We start from the raw sequence: 17,476 nt of genomic DNA on the forward strand, positions 1-17,476 counted from the left end.
GGGCCAGTCCTCCTCAGCAAAAAGAGGAGGATTGCCAGCAGTTAGCTCAGGGCTAATCTTTCTTGAAAAAAAAAAAAAAAGAAAATGCAGGACATATATTCCAGGAAGTTGAAAAGCCAATCATGTCCTCTTTATTGACCCCACACATTAACTATAAACAGTTTATTGGGGAAAAAGAGAATAAATAGGAAGTCACCATCATCCACTCAGAGTAGAGACAAAAATATCCTACAACCATTAGCTATGTTATTTTCCATCTTCTCCATTACAAAAATTTTGAATAAGAGGCATAAACCATAAAGAAAGCTTAATATATCCAACTAAAATTTTAAATTCTGAGACCAACTAAAGATACTATAAAAAAGGTAAAAAGATTAATGACACATGGCAAAAGATTTCAATTCTTTAAAAGAACTTCCACAAAGCTAGCAGCAAAACGTACAAAAGAGGCAGGAAATTTGTAAAATACAAATGACCAAAAACCTACGAAGATGTTCAAACTCAGTAGTAACCAAGGAAATGTACATATACAACTGATGTATCACTTTTCACTCAGCGATCGGCTAAGATTTAAAAGAATGAAACAGGTATTACTTGAAATAAACAAACATATTTTCCCGCAACTTAAAAACTTGTTTATCATAAGCAATTTTCTTACAAGAGATAATGATGAAATGGGAATTTCAGTCACACTTGGGAAAGAGTATAATTTAAATTATTAAAGTGAATGTAAACTTCCGAGGAAACAAAGAAACTTCAATAGAAAAATAAAAGGACTAGCACTGCAGGCTAGCTGACAGTCACAGACTGACACATTTGCGGGAAAGCATCGCCAAGCTGGAAGACAGAGTCATCTACGTTAGATGATAAGTGTTGGAGAATCCGCTTCACCAACATTATAAAAAGGTCAGCTGGGAGTATTTTTTTTTTAGCCTTTTCCCTTCTATTCTTCCAAAAAGGAATCAATGATTAGCATTGGTTGGATACATTACACATGGGTTAACAAGTAAACTTTACACAATAGGTTAGAGACTAAAGATCATAGAAACCTTGAGTGTACAGGGAAGCTCTCTGCACTGCCCTTTGCTGGGTGGAGGAGAACGGATGAACAGACAGCACAACCTGAAAACACCTGGGTAGAGTGTGGCAGCCTGTGAAAGGTGATGAACAGGTCAACAAATCTTAATATAATATAAAGTCTCTTAATATAGAGATAGCCATGTGTTTGAGTGAAGAATTGACCAGGATGTGGGGAACCCTTTGGGAAGACAATCTGGCAATATGGCACTAATGCCTTTTAAAAGTCCATAAACTTTGACGTAGCAATTCTACTTGTAAATTGAACAAAAAATAAATTCAAGTATTAATTGCAGTATTGTTTTTAATGGTGAGAAATAAGGAACAACTTAATGTACATCAACAGAAGACTTGTTAAATACATTACAACAATCCAAACAGCAAATACAATATATCCATTAAAATAATGTTTTATATGTGAAAGATGTTTATAGTATATTGTAGAAAAATTACAGGGCTTTTTAGAATTCTCTATTCAAAACATACACCCAAATATATATATCCATCCCAAAGTGATGAACCGGTTTTCTTAGAATGGTGGGACAATGGATGATTTTAGTTTTCTTTTTGCTTATTATATCTCTTTTCTGGTTTTCACTCAAAGAAATCATGTGTTTCTTACATAGTGTTTTTTAACATTAATAAATATTTTTATATGCTAAAAAGATAAATGCAGAGATTAAAGGAGCAAACTGGGAAGTCTGCAAAAACTTGACCAAGGGCTAATATATTTACTATTTAAAGAATTTAAAGTTATATTTACTATTAAAGAACTTAATTCATTCACAAGAAAAACACTAAGATTCCAGTAATAAATGAACAAAGCAAAAGTATTAAGAGGAAACTGCAAGACAGAAAAATAGTTTCAATGATCAAGTAAGTACAAAATAAGACAAAATGCTTATCCTTTTATTAAAATGGAAAGTGTTTTTTAAAAAAATACACAATATTAATTAAATATGGAATAATAGGCATTCTCAAATCTCATCATACTATTTAATCCAGTAGTTTCACTTCTGGGATTCTAGCAAAAAGAAATACTCTTAACTACGAAAAAAGCATTCAGTGGAACTTGTCCATCACAATGTTCCTTGCACAAGAAAATACTGGACCTACAGCAGAATATTATTTTGAGATCTAAATATTAGAAGCATCCACTGGAACTGTTTGAAAAAGATTTCATCCCTTTTGACATAGAATGATTTGCTAGAATGTAAGGCATGTACTGATGTGAATAACCAGTCACTTAGCCAGCCCAACTCATGAATCAAAAAAGATTGCTACCAGTCATAAAGAACACATTCAAAAGGACCATCAGAAGCTATTTTATGTTGTGAGAATCTCATTCTTTTCATGGAACCAAGGTTATTTACCAGCAAAAGGAGGACATTTCAGATGTGGAAACTGAAACAAAGAAAGTCACAAAAGATCAAGAAGAAGACACAGATTTTTTTCCAAAAGAGCTGTTGTACCATTTAGTATTTCAATGTCTGAAGACTACAACAAACTCTAGCATGTTCCTGACATTCCTAGATGCAGATCCACACAGATTTCAAATAAATAAAATTTGTACATATTTATTTGCACTGCATAATGCTTTTAGGCCATTTTTAAGGAAATAAGTCTGTTTTCTTCTATAAGAACTAATAAGAAAAACATATAATCACCTTGAAAACCTTTTGAGATAAGGTGGAATTAAATAAGAATTAAGCTAAGAATTAAATTAGATAGTATGCCTCAATCACATTTGTAAAAAAAAACCTATCCACAGGGGAAAAAATCCACAAAAATATTAATAGTTCATTCATCCATCCATTAGTCAACACACATAAATTGAACATGTGTTACATACTAGGCACTGTGCTCAGCACTGAGGGACACAAATTGGTAAACACAACACTCATGGTCACTGGCGCCCTGGAGCTTACATTCTAGTGGAGGAGAAAGATAATATTCACATAAGCATATGTGGGGGCTGGAGGGGTGAGACTCCTCTGCCTCAACTTTTTTCTTCATTTTTCTTCTGTTTACTATCAACCATTCTCATGAATGTTCACGTTAATAATACTAATGTTAAATGATGACTTTTCTCACATTTTAAGACAAATTAACCACACAAACTGGTCACTAACAGGTCCACGTCCAATTCAAATATCCAGAAGTAAAAGACAGAAAACTCTCTATTAATTGACCACATTCCATAAAAAGGTTCCTAGAGAAGATCAGGACAATCTTTTGGTCATCTAGATAATGCAACTGCCCATTCTTCCCAATTGCCCTGGCAGATCCCAGCCCAGGCCAGTTAATACAGCTACCATCAGCAAGTCTGCACATATTCAGAGAATAAACCAAAATAAAAACACTGACGACATAGATGCGTAAATCGTAATTATAATTAACCTTTTCTAAAAGAAAAGGTATATGTAATAGTACATAATAGAGTAACAATTTAACTCATTTTCTTTTTCCTTTTTACCCAAAGCATAAAGAAGAGATAACACTTTGTCCCAGGTTAACATGCAACTTAAAAAAAAAAGATTAACCTAGACATTAAACATGGAAATTCACCAGTAAGTTTTGTCATTTTCTCACAAACATATCTCAAAATTACTCCCTTATTTCAATATAAACAAGGTCCCACTGCTGGTCACCTGACCAATTGCCTTACATTTCTGGAGCTTGACATTTCAGTCTGTTACAGACACAAGAACACTGTCACAAGTATAATGACGTAAAACACCTGCAAAGCAGCTGACTGCACTGCTTCACCAGTGGATAGGTCCCTACTTCAATATGCCACTCCCTCCCAACCTCAGCACAAATATCCCCCAGCCATCCATGAAGTTACCTTGTCCAGAAGGCCCTGAAGCATTATTTCCCTAGGGACCTAAGATACCAGGACTGATGACATACAAAAGTACCCAAGTGCTCTAAGATCCTCACTTCTTGGAGTATTCCTTGAACGTAAAATTTTCCTAGGATACAAAGACACTCAAGTTCACAAAATCATAAAGAGATAAGACAAATGTTCCACCTCTTCTTGTATACAAAGCTTGAGTCAAAACTTTTTATATTAGAAATTTCATACAACAAACCTAAACATTTTTAAAAGGGTTTCTAATTTCTTTGTGATATTAAATGTGGTTTCAATTATGTCAATATACATAGAGCTCAATTTGGGAGGGGGAGTTATACAAAGAGACTAATCAGAACATATTTTCATCTAGGCCTTTGCAGGAAAATACAATAAGCAAGAAAGGTTAATATCTACAAGGATAATTTGTCATATTTAAAATCAATACAATTAGTAAAATGTATTTTAAGCACAAATTAAAATTTATATACATTTTTCTTATCTCTAGGAACCAAAAGAGCCCTCATTAGACATAATTATAGCTTCCTCCTCAAAGTGTTATCTTGAACATTAACTGAGAAAATATCTTTAAAAGCGCTCTGCAGGTATCACCTCCTCTCAAGGAACCACAGAGAGACACACTGTAAGAAAATGCTACTCCAATCCAAAGGACTAGTTTCAAGCAAAAATAATTAGAGGAATTCTGTATATCAATGTAAGAAGTTTTGGGCAAGAGAATAGCATACATTACCATAATTTAAAATCATATACGTATTTCACTTGCCACGCAAGATGACTTAAATACGAGCATAACGTAATTGTAAATCACTGAAAATACAGTCAAGTCCTTGCCCCCAGAGTTTACAGTCAGACTCAATGGTCAGAAATGAAAAAAAAGAAAGAAACAATTTATGAGAAACACAATAGAGGTCTACCAAATATTTTGGTTTATAAGTAGAATCTGAACAAAGAAGAAGGATTTTGGTGTGCGCACACATGAAATGGCTCAAGATCTAAATGATATGACTCAAAATTACAAACCACTAAGTATAAGGAGAATTAAGAGGCTAGCCTTATACAAGCAATAACCTTTTAATAACGTTTTAAAACACACGATACAATTTTACGGGTGTTAAAACTATTTTAAAAAACTGAAATAGAGTTCAGTATTCTAGTCTCTGCATTAACAAACACCAGGGTCATGGAACATTTGTAGTAGGAAAGAGAAAAAATGGTTTCACTCCCGCTTCTTCAAACTATGGTTTGTTGAGAGTTATGATGGGTATTTTCAATTTCAAGGCTTTTTACTCAAATAAACCACAAATTGTGAGTTAGACACCCTCAGGGCTGTGTCATCAGTAAGCCAAGCACATATAATACCATAAGAAAACATACTGTTTATTAGATGGACTTAAAAATCAACACAAATCAGTTTTAGGCACTTCTTGAGTACAGATTATGGGAATTTTATACCAAAGGACAGCATATCTAGCAGGTAAGACCATAAAGACTTAAACTTTAGTTTTTAGAACAATACACAAGGGCTAGATAATTGATAAGAAATATTGCATAATTAATCCAACTGTATCCTGTTACAATTTCACACACAATTTTAGGGTTTAATAGAAGCAGTCACTTTAATAGCATCCAAAGTATTTAAATTCTCTTTCTTTCCTTTATTCCACCATTATGGTCTTAAAATTATCATACATTCTAGGGAGCATGATATAGAACTTTAATTTTGTATAAGTGGAACTTTATAAAGTATTTTCTATTATTATGTCTGCATCCACAGAGTCAACACATGATGGCTGATGATTTTGATGTCTTTTAAAGCCCATTTCAACAGGTTTATTTTGCAAAGACAGGCTTCTCATCACTAATTCCTTTAGACAACTAATGTTCATCTTTTTTCTTTAAGTAAACAAGAGGAAAAAACATTCTGTGGGCTACGGTTTTAAGGACGTAAGGATATCTTCAGGTTAAACACTACATATAAACTTAGTTTGGCATCTTTTTTCCAACTCAAATTGTACTGATATTCTGTAAAACGTAACCCATTTTTGGTAATGGAAGGTAATACATATATAACTTAATCCCTTCCACGCCTAACTAGTAGCTTGAGGAGCTGGCAGAGTCTAGTTAGTTTCTTATCTTTCCAAATCTACCTTTCAGCATATGAAGCTAAAATTAAGAAGCACTGAAATATTAAATACAGTATAATTTAAAGGATTTTACTACTTGCATTTATATGCTATATACACAGCAAGCCAGTCTTTTGATGTACTCAACAAGCCTGACAACACTCTCTAATGAGCAAAGTACAAATGAATGAATCAAGCCAGTGGTAGGGCAAGAGCAAAGAACTAGAGAACCTACTAAGAAACTAGTAGTTTGGGGAACAATGGATATAGGCAAAGTTTAGAATACCTCCAGGACTGAGACAACACATCTTCACTGATGCTGAATGAAGATACAGGAGAGCAAGGGATGGCTGAGCTATGGGAAAGCCAATCCTGAAGCAAGAAGTTCCAGATTATATCTGAACGGTAGGAAGGGTCAAAATTAAGTCATGCAAACAAATTTCTGTCTCTACTCAGCCTTGAAAGAGGGACTGATGCCAGGATACAACTGGGCAACTGAGAGAAGATGACCCCCAAGTCTACAGATAATCTGGGATGTGCTGCTATCCCTTATGTACAAAGCAGAACACACTACAGATAGAGTCCCAAAAATGCCTGCAGAGAAAACTAGAAAGTCATCTACAGTTTTTCTATTTACACTAATATAAACAGATTTTGAGGTTGTCTGTACTGTATGTGGTTGCTGTAGTCACAGCAAGAAATGTAAAGTGCCTGTAAGAGAGGGGACAACAGAATCCCATTTCTAGGCATCTTAACACTACACACTCAGACAAAAAAGAAAAGAACATCTCAGGGACTTCCTGCCTTTCCTCAAGCTCCCTGCACTTCTCTATAATCTCACTGTAACTCCCTACGAGGCACTTTTTAAAGGCCAGGAAACGGAACCTCTGCTATTTCATGCCACACTTCTAAAAATCACTTTATCTACCTGCATTAAAAATGCCAGCCAGCAGTGCTAAAGCACTTTTTATTCTTAAGGCAAAATGTCATATTCCCTATGCACTTTCCCTTGCTCCTCACACTACCTGCCTTCATTGTATTCCTTGCCCATCGTGAGAGCCAAAGATAATAGAGAGAACTGAAAATTTCCAAAAAAGAATCCTCAATATAATGTGTAAGATACACTTTACAAATGCTATTATAACAAAATTAAACATATTTAAATGCTTATAGCATATGGTTACTTTTACCAAGATATCAAGAAGTTATGACTTTCAAAATTAGTATCAAACACAGGATATTTAAATCCAGCCATATGTACAGAAGTATGAAGTTTTGTTCTTTCCAAAGCTGAGCACAATGACCCTAATGATTGTTTACACCCAAAAGCAGCATATTAAAAAACCAAAAGCATTGCCCTTTGCTTAATTCCACTTAAACTACATACAAATTGCCAATAGGACTATTTGTGAGGCTCCCCATCTTATTTGGAAGTAATACTGTTAAAATGATTTTGACATATTTTCATAAATGAATTTAAACTTTTTTCCCTGTTGTAATTTTGGTTTTATGCACAAGTATATAGGTACCACCTTATTTCTAATGCTTAGCCTAGAAAGGTAGAATATAACAAAAAAATCATGTTTTGTAAATGTTGTATAAGATTTCATGCATTCTCATGATGCCATGTCAAAAATCTACTACACTAAACCAACTGTAACAATGTAGTGCATGCTTTAAACATCCAATTAAGAGTAAATTTCAGCCAACACCTTGATGACAAGGGAATCTGCTCTACTGGTGAACAGATGTGGCAGTAATCCAAGACACTAAACCATGATTATTCAAATTAAAAGATAAAAAGGATAAAAGGAGTGGATCTGCCAGGCTATTTTACAGAATATTTGTCTCCGATGAAACTGCAACATCTACAAAATGGATTTGGATTTTTAAGGGAGTTTTTAATATACAACAAGTAATTCATTATAGTGATTTGAGAACGTATGAGAACATATGAACAAATAAAGCTTAGTAATTTAGGATTTACTTTTGTAAAAGAAGGTGACAAATATTAAAATGCTATACTTGCATTTTGAACATTAAACTATAAATATAAAACACACATATCCAATGTTAAACACTGATCTCCCATGCCTGACTTGGATTTAGATATTGAGTGTTTTATATTTTATAGAAAGAAACTTTCAAAGTTTTGTCAATGCTTATAGTATGTACTATTATTCTCATCAAAATCTTCATGAAACCTAAAAGGCTGGCATTAAGAGTAGTTATTTTTTTCCTTGAATATTCCAAAACATGCTAGTTTGGATTAGCTTTCAGATTTTCAGGGCATGAAAGATACACAGAATACCCAAGAATACATTTTAACACACTTAGGATAAGTTTGTTTACAGTCACAACAGAAATACCTTCAACTTTCAGATACTGAAAAAAAATACCCTAGGCAAACAGAAAAGATCTTTTGGGCCAAGTTACTTCTTAGTAAAAATAATACATCATGTCAATCAATTTTTAAACCAAATTCTTAAAAGCATTAAAAAAAAAACTGTATAATTGTCAACCAATGCATTCATGTGGTATAAGACTTATAGAAACAAAAAAATCTCAAACTATTTCAACTCTTAAGATAAGAAATAAGAAATTTTCAAATTAAGAAATTGTTTTTGTTGCTTAGCAAATATGTTTTACTTTTCATCTCAAATTCACCTTAAATGCTTGACATATAATCTAACACCTAAGAAGACTCTAGCTAAGTTATTTGATAATATTTATAAGGTGATACTTCTCTGGGTAGACATATTTCACACAAAAGTTTTCAATTAATGCTGACAAAAAATAACCACTTGATAATTTTAATCACAATTAGTGATTGACTGATTAATGGATTAACAATTTACTCAGTAATTTAGATGGCATAAGGTCCAATAAAGGGAACAACCTGATAATTGCTCAGTGTGCAACTCTGCCCATTAGTAATACTAAGCCAAGAATTTGATAGATATTCCACTCAGTTGGCTTACGTGTCTCCATGTATGTGATGTGATCAACAAAAAAATAGGTACACAACGTCAAGCTTTTTCCTTTTCCTTTTTTTTTTAAAGAGCAGCTCAATGATTTCTGGGGTTGGTTAGTGTTGGTTAGTACAATACAGAGAACACAGAGGAAAAGTACAAAACAGCACTTAAAACCAATGCCAGTACTCACCTCATGATGGTTATAACTAAGGATATTATTAATTTTTGTGTTACTCACTTTTCTGTAGAACATAAATCAAAGCCATTAACTTGAACTTGAGGTATATACACAATACATACACAACATTATGCAAAATACTTTCAATAAGTAACATTACATTTTAAAATATTGGAAACTGAGTATCTGTGCTGATTTGTATTTTGACTTAACGAAACATGAAGAGCACAACATTGAAGAGGGAGGGTTATACTGATAACAAAGCTCTTAAAGTTAAAAATGTCTTCCTCTCCCTTTGTACTTACCACAGGCTACACAATGTCCTGAGAGGATTCGTTATGAGAATAGTGTCAATCACAGCTTTAAGACCTTGCTTTGGAAGTAACTAATGAGAAAGCAGATTGGAAGGTGAGACTTCATCTTTGTTTTCAAATAAGTGGTCTTAATTTTTCTTCTAATAGAAAACGTTGAAATCAGTTTATTATAAATATATCTAAACCATTAATTTTTGCAGCTTTCAGGTAAAGTCCAGCACTTCGTTTACACAAAGTCTTTGAGAAGAGGTCAGTAGAGATCATCTAATCTTAAGTCGTGACATCATCCATTCAAGTCCTTGGCATAATCTATAAAGAAAATAAGATCAGTTGGTTAATTTCTCAACTAAAAAGCTATGAACAGCAAACTAAAAGAAGATACCATTTTTCATTTACCTAAACCACAAAGATTAAAATTAATAATATTCAATGTTGGCAGCGCTGCAGTGAAGCCATACTTTCATACATCCTACATTCGTGCTTTTTGGGTTGTGTTATGTCTCTAGTGCCTCGAACACTGACTGATACATAAAAGGAGCTCAATAATTATACAGTGAATGCCCATAGAAAGTAATTTAGCAAAACAAATCAAAAATATTTAAAATACCAATACTCTCTACCCTTTTTTCTACTTCTAGAAATATATCCTAAAAAAATAATCAGAGATAAAGATATATTTATATATGACTATTCATCAAAGCATTTTTAATAGGAAAAAGTAAAATTTAAATGTCTAGAAATAGAGAAAAAATTTATATTATGGAGCACTCATATGATGAAATATTAAAAACTTCCTTTCAAAGACTATTTTACAATATGATAAAATGCTCATGATATAAATGAAGTAAAAATGGCAGGATGTTAAACTAAATACAGAGTTGTTAAAAGAAAGTATACATATAATATGTATGTTACATCTATATATTAAAAAAATTTGAAGGAAATAAAAATCTCATATCACTAACACCAGTTATCATTGAACAATGGGTAATTGAGCATAATCCAAAATAGAGAAAGATGTTCACTGTGGTAAAAGAAATGAAATGTTTAGCAAGAGGGAAACGGTTGCACATATTATGTTACAACAAAATGCAGGACTGTTACGAAGCATTAACTATTACCTATGAGAAGCTTTTACAGAAATGAGAAACTATGCTACCATAGAAAATTTAAAAAAAGAACAGAACTCAGATTTTTGTGTAAATATAAGTCTAATAACGTAAAAGAAGATAGAAATAGGAAAAAAAAAAGAAACGAGGTAAATAAATGGTTGTTTTGGTATTGGCCCACACTTTTCTCCTGTTATTAGATTTCTTACTTTTAAACTCTGATAGGAAACAGTACGAAATAATAATAACAACAATAGGTGAATAAATTATTTAACTCCAAACTGTTAAATGAATAGGAGCTACCTAATAGAAAACTACAAACTGTGCTAAGCACTTAATATCCACTATTTTAATGTTCACAACACTGAGGTCAGAACCCTTCTCACATTACAGAGAGAACTCAGGCTTAGAGATGTTAGCAAATGGCAGAGGTGGAAGTCAAAACATTGACCAATACTAAAAAACCAAGAATTTAGACCAAGATGGCCAGACTGCAGAAGGGAAACATTTCCCCCAAAAACCAAATGTCTCTACTTGCTAACTTCTGCAAATGGAAGCCCACATAAAGCAACAATTGAAAAGATACCATCATCTATTGATCTCCTCTTTTAAAATGAAACTGCCAGAGTTCGTATCTATCCTAACTGATACATTTTCCAGACAATTACTCAAAGCATATAAGCTAAATCTTATATCAATCATAGATGATTTGTCTTCATTGTCAAATTTAGTATTATAATCAGTGCTTTTGCTTAAAGACCTTTGGTAGACAAAGATAATAAATATAAAGATATATCTATATGTGTATTTCAACATGTATTATACTATTTGACAAAGAAATATGTAAGCGAGAAGATATTTTTACTTAAATGAATATGTGGACAATTGGTACTATGTGGGATATTTTTTTTTTTTAAGATTGGCACCTGAGCTAATAACTGTTGCCAATCTTTTTTCCCCTGCTTTTTCTCCCCAAATCCCCTCAGTACACGGTTGTATATTTTAATTGTGGGTCCTTCTAATTGTGGCATGTGGGACACCACCTCACCATGGCCCGATGAGCGGTGCCATGTCCACGCCCAGGATCAGAACCAAGGAAACCCTGGGCCGCCAAAGTGGAGCATTCGAATTGAACCACTCTGCCACAGGTCCAGCCCCTGGGTTTTTTTTTTTAAATGAATAGATTTGCTTTTTGAAGTTCTAATCATGCTCTTCCAAATGTCTGTCACCAAGTAATAGTGCCTTCTATTTCACTGAGTAAAATCTGGCTCCATCTCCAATTCAATTCTTTTTTCTCTGCTTTTAAATACATAAATGAGTGATTCTAAATACAAGTCTTAAAGTTGGGGTTGAGATTCTTCAAGTGTTAGGAAATGGCAGAAGCTTAGGGCATAGAAAGATGAGTTAGCTGAAGTGGGAGAAATTCTCAAGACCATGGTGAAGGGTGAACCAATATAATGACTTATTGAAGCTGTCTATTTATGCCCCAAACTTCTGCCCTTTCCTAATAACCGAAAAATCTCAACCCCAAAATTTAAGATCTTTATTTAAAATCTTTCACCTCCAACTTAATTTTCTTTCCTTGCTTTTAAATACATACAGATCCACCATATTACGGAAAAATAACTATGACAAAAACTTTGATTTAGTGCTCATCCTCTTAGCTTTTTCTCCTATTTCTAACCTCCCCTATTCCATCTCTCCTAACAGCATGCTCTCCATCCTCCTGGTCCTTGACCTTACGCTTAGCAGTACTGACAATCACTTCCTTCTTGAAATCCTTTCATCTCTGGGCATTAGACTAGCACAAAATTCTCCTGGAGGCACCCACCTTTCTTTCTAGAACCAAGGACCCTCACGCCACACTCTCTCCAATTCTAACCTTTTTAATTTTTTTAAAGTGCAGTATCTCCCTTTTGACAACACTGGTGGCAAAAGTGAGTATCCTTAAACTGGTCTCACACATGAATCCTCTTCTATTTCAGCTTTTTTATGTATAAAATGTGAATTAAAAACAATTGTTCTACAGATTATTATGAGGAACAAATGATACATTGTATGGAAAGCACTCAAGACAGGACATGCTCAGAAAGTGTCAGTTTCTTTTTTATAGTGTAAGTCCCACCACCAGTGGAAGAATTGTTTCCCGACTTCTCCAGCTCTCCATGACACTCCCATTTCCCTGAACACCTACAGCAACTCTATCATCTATATGCTCACATATATTAGTTCTGTATGTTTATGTGTATTATGTGTATGTTGTATGTTTTATTCTTTATAGAACCAAGCTAAACACTCTCTCACTGCAGATATGGACTATGCCTTACGTCTTTCCCTTACAATGTTTTATACATGGTAGCCTTAAACATTTACTGATTTTTAAGAAGACATAGATATTTCTAGGCTAAATGTTTGTTTGCTTTTTAAAGATTTTATTTTTCCTTTCTCTCCCCAAAGCCCCCCAGTACAAAGTTGTATATTTTTAGTTGTGGGTCCTTCTAGTTGTGACATGTCCACGCCCAGGATCTATCTGAACCAGTGAAACCCTGGGCCGCCGAAACAGAGCGCGCAAACTTGACCACTCAGCCACGGGGCTGGCCCCTAAATACATGTTCTGCAAGAAGACTTCTTACCCCTCGCCAGTAAGAGCACAGCATGCCTGGATATGCCACTGGTGATCTTTAATAGACGTTAGTTTCAAAAACTGGGAGATTTCTGCTACAGTCATGCATTCTTTAACATCTTGTTTATTAGCAAAAATCAGCAATCCAGCTTTCCTTAGGTCCTATAAAAGCAAACAAAACTGTAAAGGCCCGTGCATTTTTTTTTCATAGATTTTCTATCTTAATTAACAGAATGTTTCTGATACTCTTCATAACCTAGAATTTCTCAACTACTTGACATGAAAGCATCTTATAGCTCTTATGCTGATAGAAGGTAAACTTAAAACGGAATACATTTTAGATAAATAAATCTATACTTTATGGATTTACATATTTCTTATAGTCTTAGATTACATTTTTTTTATGGTCCTAAGTGCTATGTATAACAAACAGTCATCATGTCTTCAAATATAATATCTATTTATTCCTTCTCCCAACCCCAAACTAGGTTTCTATGGCTAGTAAGAACTACTCTTTAGCATGGTACTCAACACCTTTTCAAAATTCCACCCCGACCTATTCTTTAGGTATAGAAACCTAAAGTTAGTACCTTTAGGTATAAATAGGAAATAAACTAATTCATTACATACAATGTACACTTTAGGGCTTTTAATTCTCGGTTGAGAGGTGTTATCCCAAACCAGTTCTATTAATGTTCTGAAACCCAGCTCTTATCTTTGTCTATGAAGATTTCTTAGATTTGAATATTCAATAGGCCCATCCTGGAGTGGCATTAAATTTAGCAAATTTCCCAATTAGATAATAAATTCTACCACTTCTATCCTTTGACACTGAGGCAAGTTCTTTAACCTTTCTGAATCTGTTCCTCATAACTAACATTTATTGAGTATCTAATCTGAGCAAGACACTCATCCTACTATTTTCCAAATAAAATCTCTTTAATCCTCACAAGATTCCTACAAGGTAGGCCTTACCATTCCCTTTTTACAGATGAGGAAATTAAGACTTAGATGTAACTAACTCACACAAGGTCACACAGCTCCTCAATAATAGAAGCAGGTTTGAGCTGAGATCTCCCCACTAGAGCTGCTGGCCCCTCATCTACAAAATGCTGCAACCACCACCCACCTCCTGGGGATGTGATTTGAAAGAATGAATTATTACATGTAAGGCACTCAGCTCAGTACCTGGCTTTGGGTGACAGTTTCATAAATGTGAGTTCACTTGTTGCCCTAGAAAATGTGGATTACCTTTACCCTCGTGCATACCCCAAAATGAGTGACACCGTGTTTTACTCACAAACCAGGCTGCAGGTTATCAGTCTCCTTTTGCTCTACCTCACCCTCCCCTCTCACAATCATTTTTAAAGCCAGTGACTTCCTCAATAATTTATTGAAATTTATGCACCTTTTCCTCATAAAAATACATATATGTAAAGAAAGTTCATGTACAATTTTAGAATGTTAATAGATTTAAAGTCCATTCATGAATCCTGGGCTAAGAATCTACGATGGATGCACTAGTGGATTAAACTCGTAAAATTCTGCCCATAGATATAAAGAGATATTGAGAAAACTAAAGTTTTGGTGCTATGCTTGAAAGTTTCCTCAACTGTGCTGAATGCCATCTTCCTTCTTCTTAGAGATTTTAGTGGGATATTTTGGTTTCAATCATATGTATATGTGTTTGAAGCAAGAAAGTCTTCAGTAGGTACAAACATTCTTCCACATTATTTTACTCTTGTTGGAATATAGTTTCAATGACTTCTTTGATTCTTTCTGATATAAATAAAAAATATAAGTAGTAAATGTATTTGGTTAAAAGAAGTTATGCAAAATGTTTTATCTAACAATCAAGACTGACTTTTAGTTACAGTGCCCTCTGCAGGACGGTAGCTACGCACCACAGTTAATGACAGTTACCTGAACAGCACAGTCAGAAAGGGATACTTGAGAGAGTTAAGTTTTAAGATGTCATGTTCAATTTGTTTCACCCATAGTTCAGTTCACCTGTCTATATAAAAGGCAAAAATCTGAAGGAATGGACTATAACTAGGACATATATATTCATTATCAAGGATCAAATATCCTCTTACCCTAAACGGAAAACGGAACGATTATCAATAGTTGATAAGTAGCTGAATCACTGAGTAGATGGACCTTCCACAGGATATAATTCCTATCTTCCTATCTTCCAGGTTTCAATATCTCTTGCTAGTGTATGTTGAAATCTTTTATAAAGTCAGGATTGCTAATGCTGGCATGTTCAAAGAACAAATTTCTGACATTAGAAATACTTGGCACAAGTGAGGACACATAGTTTATGCTACATATTTATAAGTAATCTATATTCATTACTCTCAGTGATGAAATTATTTGGAGAAGCCCCTGGACTGAAAATTGGAAAACATAAGAGATAAAGTTACTTATTGAAATGTCTCAAAAAAAAAAAACCCCATATTGAATATCATTTTTCTAGATCTCATAGGCTCAAACTTTTTAATTTGGGTTCTTGATTAAACCAAAAAACCTACCAATTTTACTATTTTTAAACATGTAGGAACAGAGGAAAGAAAATCTTTCTTTACTTTTTATTAGATAACCTCAGAACCAATTATGCATTGAGATAATAGAAAAAAATATATTGGGTTAAGGCTGTTCACCAACTTGACTTAACAAAAGGTCAAAGGACAAGGCGAACAGTGGTGACCGTTTGTATCCTAGCCATTTTAAACATTCTGAAAAACCTTCTGCTACATATTACAGATTTCTGTTCTTAAAAGTATAAAAATATATTTTAATTTAGTCAAGATGAATAACAGCACATGCAAGACATATTTACCTAGCATCTTCTATATGCCAAATGTAGCTGTCAATTTGTTTCTCAAAGCTTCATTTGTGAAGAAGAAATTCTTCTTCACAAGAAGAAAAAAAGAAGCTTCTAATTCCTAGAAGCTGAGTCATTCTGAATAAAATTTAATCTATCTTTCTGTGTTTGGATCTGTTTTAAAATTCATGAACTTCAAAGTTTTGCACTTCATTTAAGATGAAGCTTTCAGAATTGTTTAAAAACGTTTTATAGTTTCGTGTTTAGTAATACAGGTAAAGAATCATTATCAGTGATAATAAGATTCCGTTGGTTATTATGGTATGTATGGAATATCTGACCAACCCCATGTCAAAATGCGTTTTTCATGTACACACTCTCATTCTTTGATCCATCTGCCCTCCAGCACTCTGCTTATTTGGCTCTTCTTGACCCTATTATGTGGCTTACTCCAGCTCCCAACTTCATCTGTAATTCCTTTCTTCTCTGGTAATATCCCCAATTCAGTCTCCTTTCACTTTCCAACTAGGCCCTATAGTTCCTTTTGCCTTTTTTCCCAGCAAACAGCCTGAATGATAAGAACGCCTAAATTCAAATCCTAGCTCTTAAAAAGCTGGTCAAATCACATGAACTGTTGGGCCCCAGTGTACCCATCCATAACAGATGAGGTTAAGTGACCTGCCCAAGTTAACACCTCCAGCTGATAAAATTCAAGACTTTGCCTGACTCCCACTACCAGGCTCTTTATATACTGATCTTGCTACATATTGGCCAATTAGAGTAAGAAACAAATATGGAGGCTACCTGGTAACAGAGTAAAAAATATAGCCAAAAGACAAATACATTTGTACATTTGTGTCTTTTTTTTTTTCAAAGTAATCACAAAACAACAATAAAATAACCCTTAGGTATAAAATGAAGAAGGTTGCATTTTTGTAAACTACAAAGGGAAAATGAAAAAGAATCCTTAACTCTTCTGCCTCTTTTATAGCTTATTATTTGTTTCCCACACTCAAATTGGAATTTGTTAAATGCATGCACAATGGCAAGGGGTATTTCTTTTGAAACCCCAAGGGGTTTAACATAGCTGCTAAAATCAGTCCAAAACAGGGAAATGTGCATCTTGGTGGGCATGACCACCACAAGAAAAAGAGGAACTTCAATTTACATAACCACTTTACGAGGTTTCCTTAAGTCTTGAAAGACTGCCTAAAACATACCAAGACTCAATGTAAATCTCAAAAGCAAATCACTGAATCAATATTAAAATTAACACAAAACTACATTACAAAGATATCCCAGTTTTCTTAAGCTTTATTCAAATTCTACTCAAATAAAAAATTACACTATATCTAAATATTAATTTTTCTATTTC

General features: G+C 33.9%; 1 protein-coding gene across 1 annotated transcript in view; it reads right to left on the reverse strand.

The window, feature by feature from the left end:
* Positions 1-1,363: 1,363 nt before the first annotated feature.
* The window catches only part of ARL5A (ARF like GTPase 5A), a 32,194-nt gene continuing 16,081 nt past the window's right edge, over positions 1,364-17,476 (reverse strand). The window contains exons 5-6 of the mRNA XM_070507758.1: positions 13,285-13,436; positions 1,364-9,851 (exon numbers count right to left, since the gene is read on the reverse strand). Of these exons, the coding sequence (XP_070363859.1) occupies positions 9,803-9,851; positions 13,285-13,436 (201 nt within the window). The 3' untranslated portion in view covers positions 1,364-9,802. The remainder of the gene's footprint in view (positions 9,852-13,284; positions 13,437-17,476) is intronic.

This window comes from Equus asinus, chromosome 4 (assembly GCF_041296235.1).
Source record: "Equus asinus isolate D_3611 breed Donkey chromosome 4, EquAss-T2T_v2, whole genome shotgun sequence".
Classification (NCBI taxonomy): domain Eukaryota; kingdom Metazoa; phylum Chordata; class Mammalia; order Perissodactyla; family Equidae; genus Equus; species Equus asinus.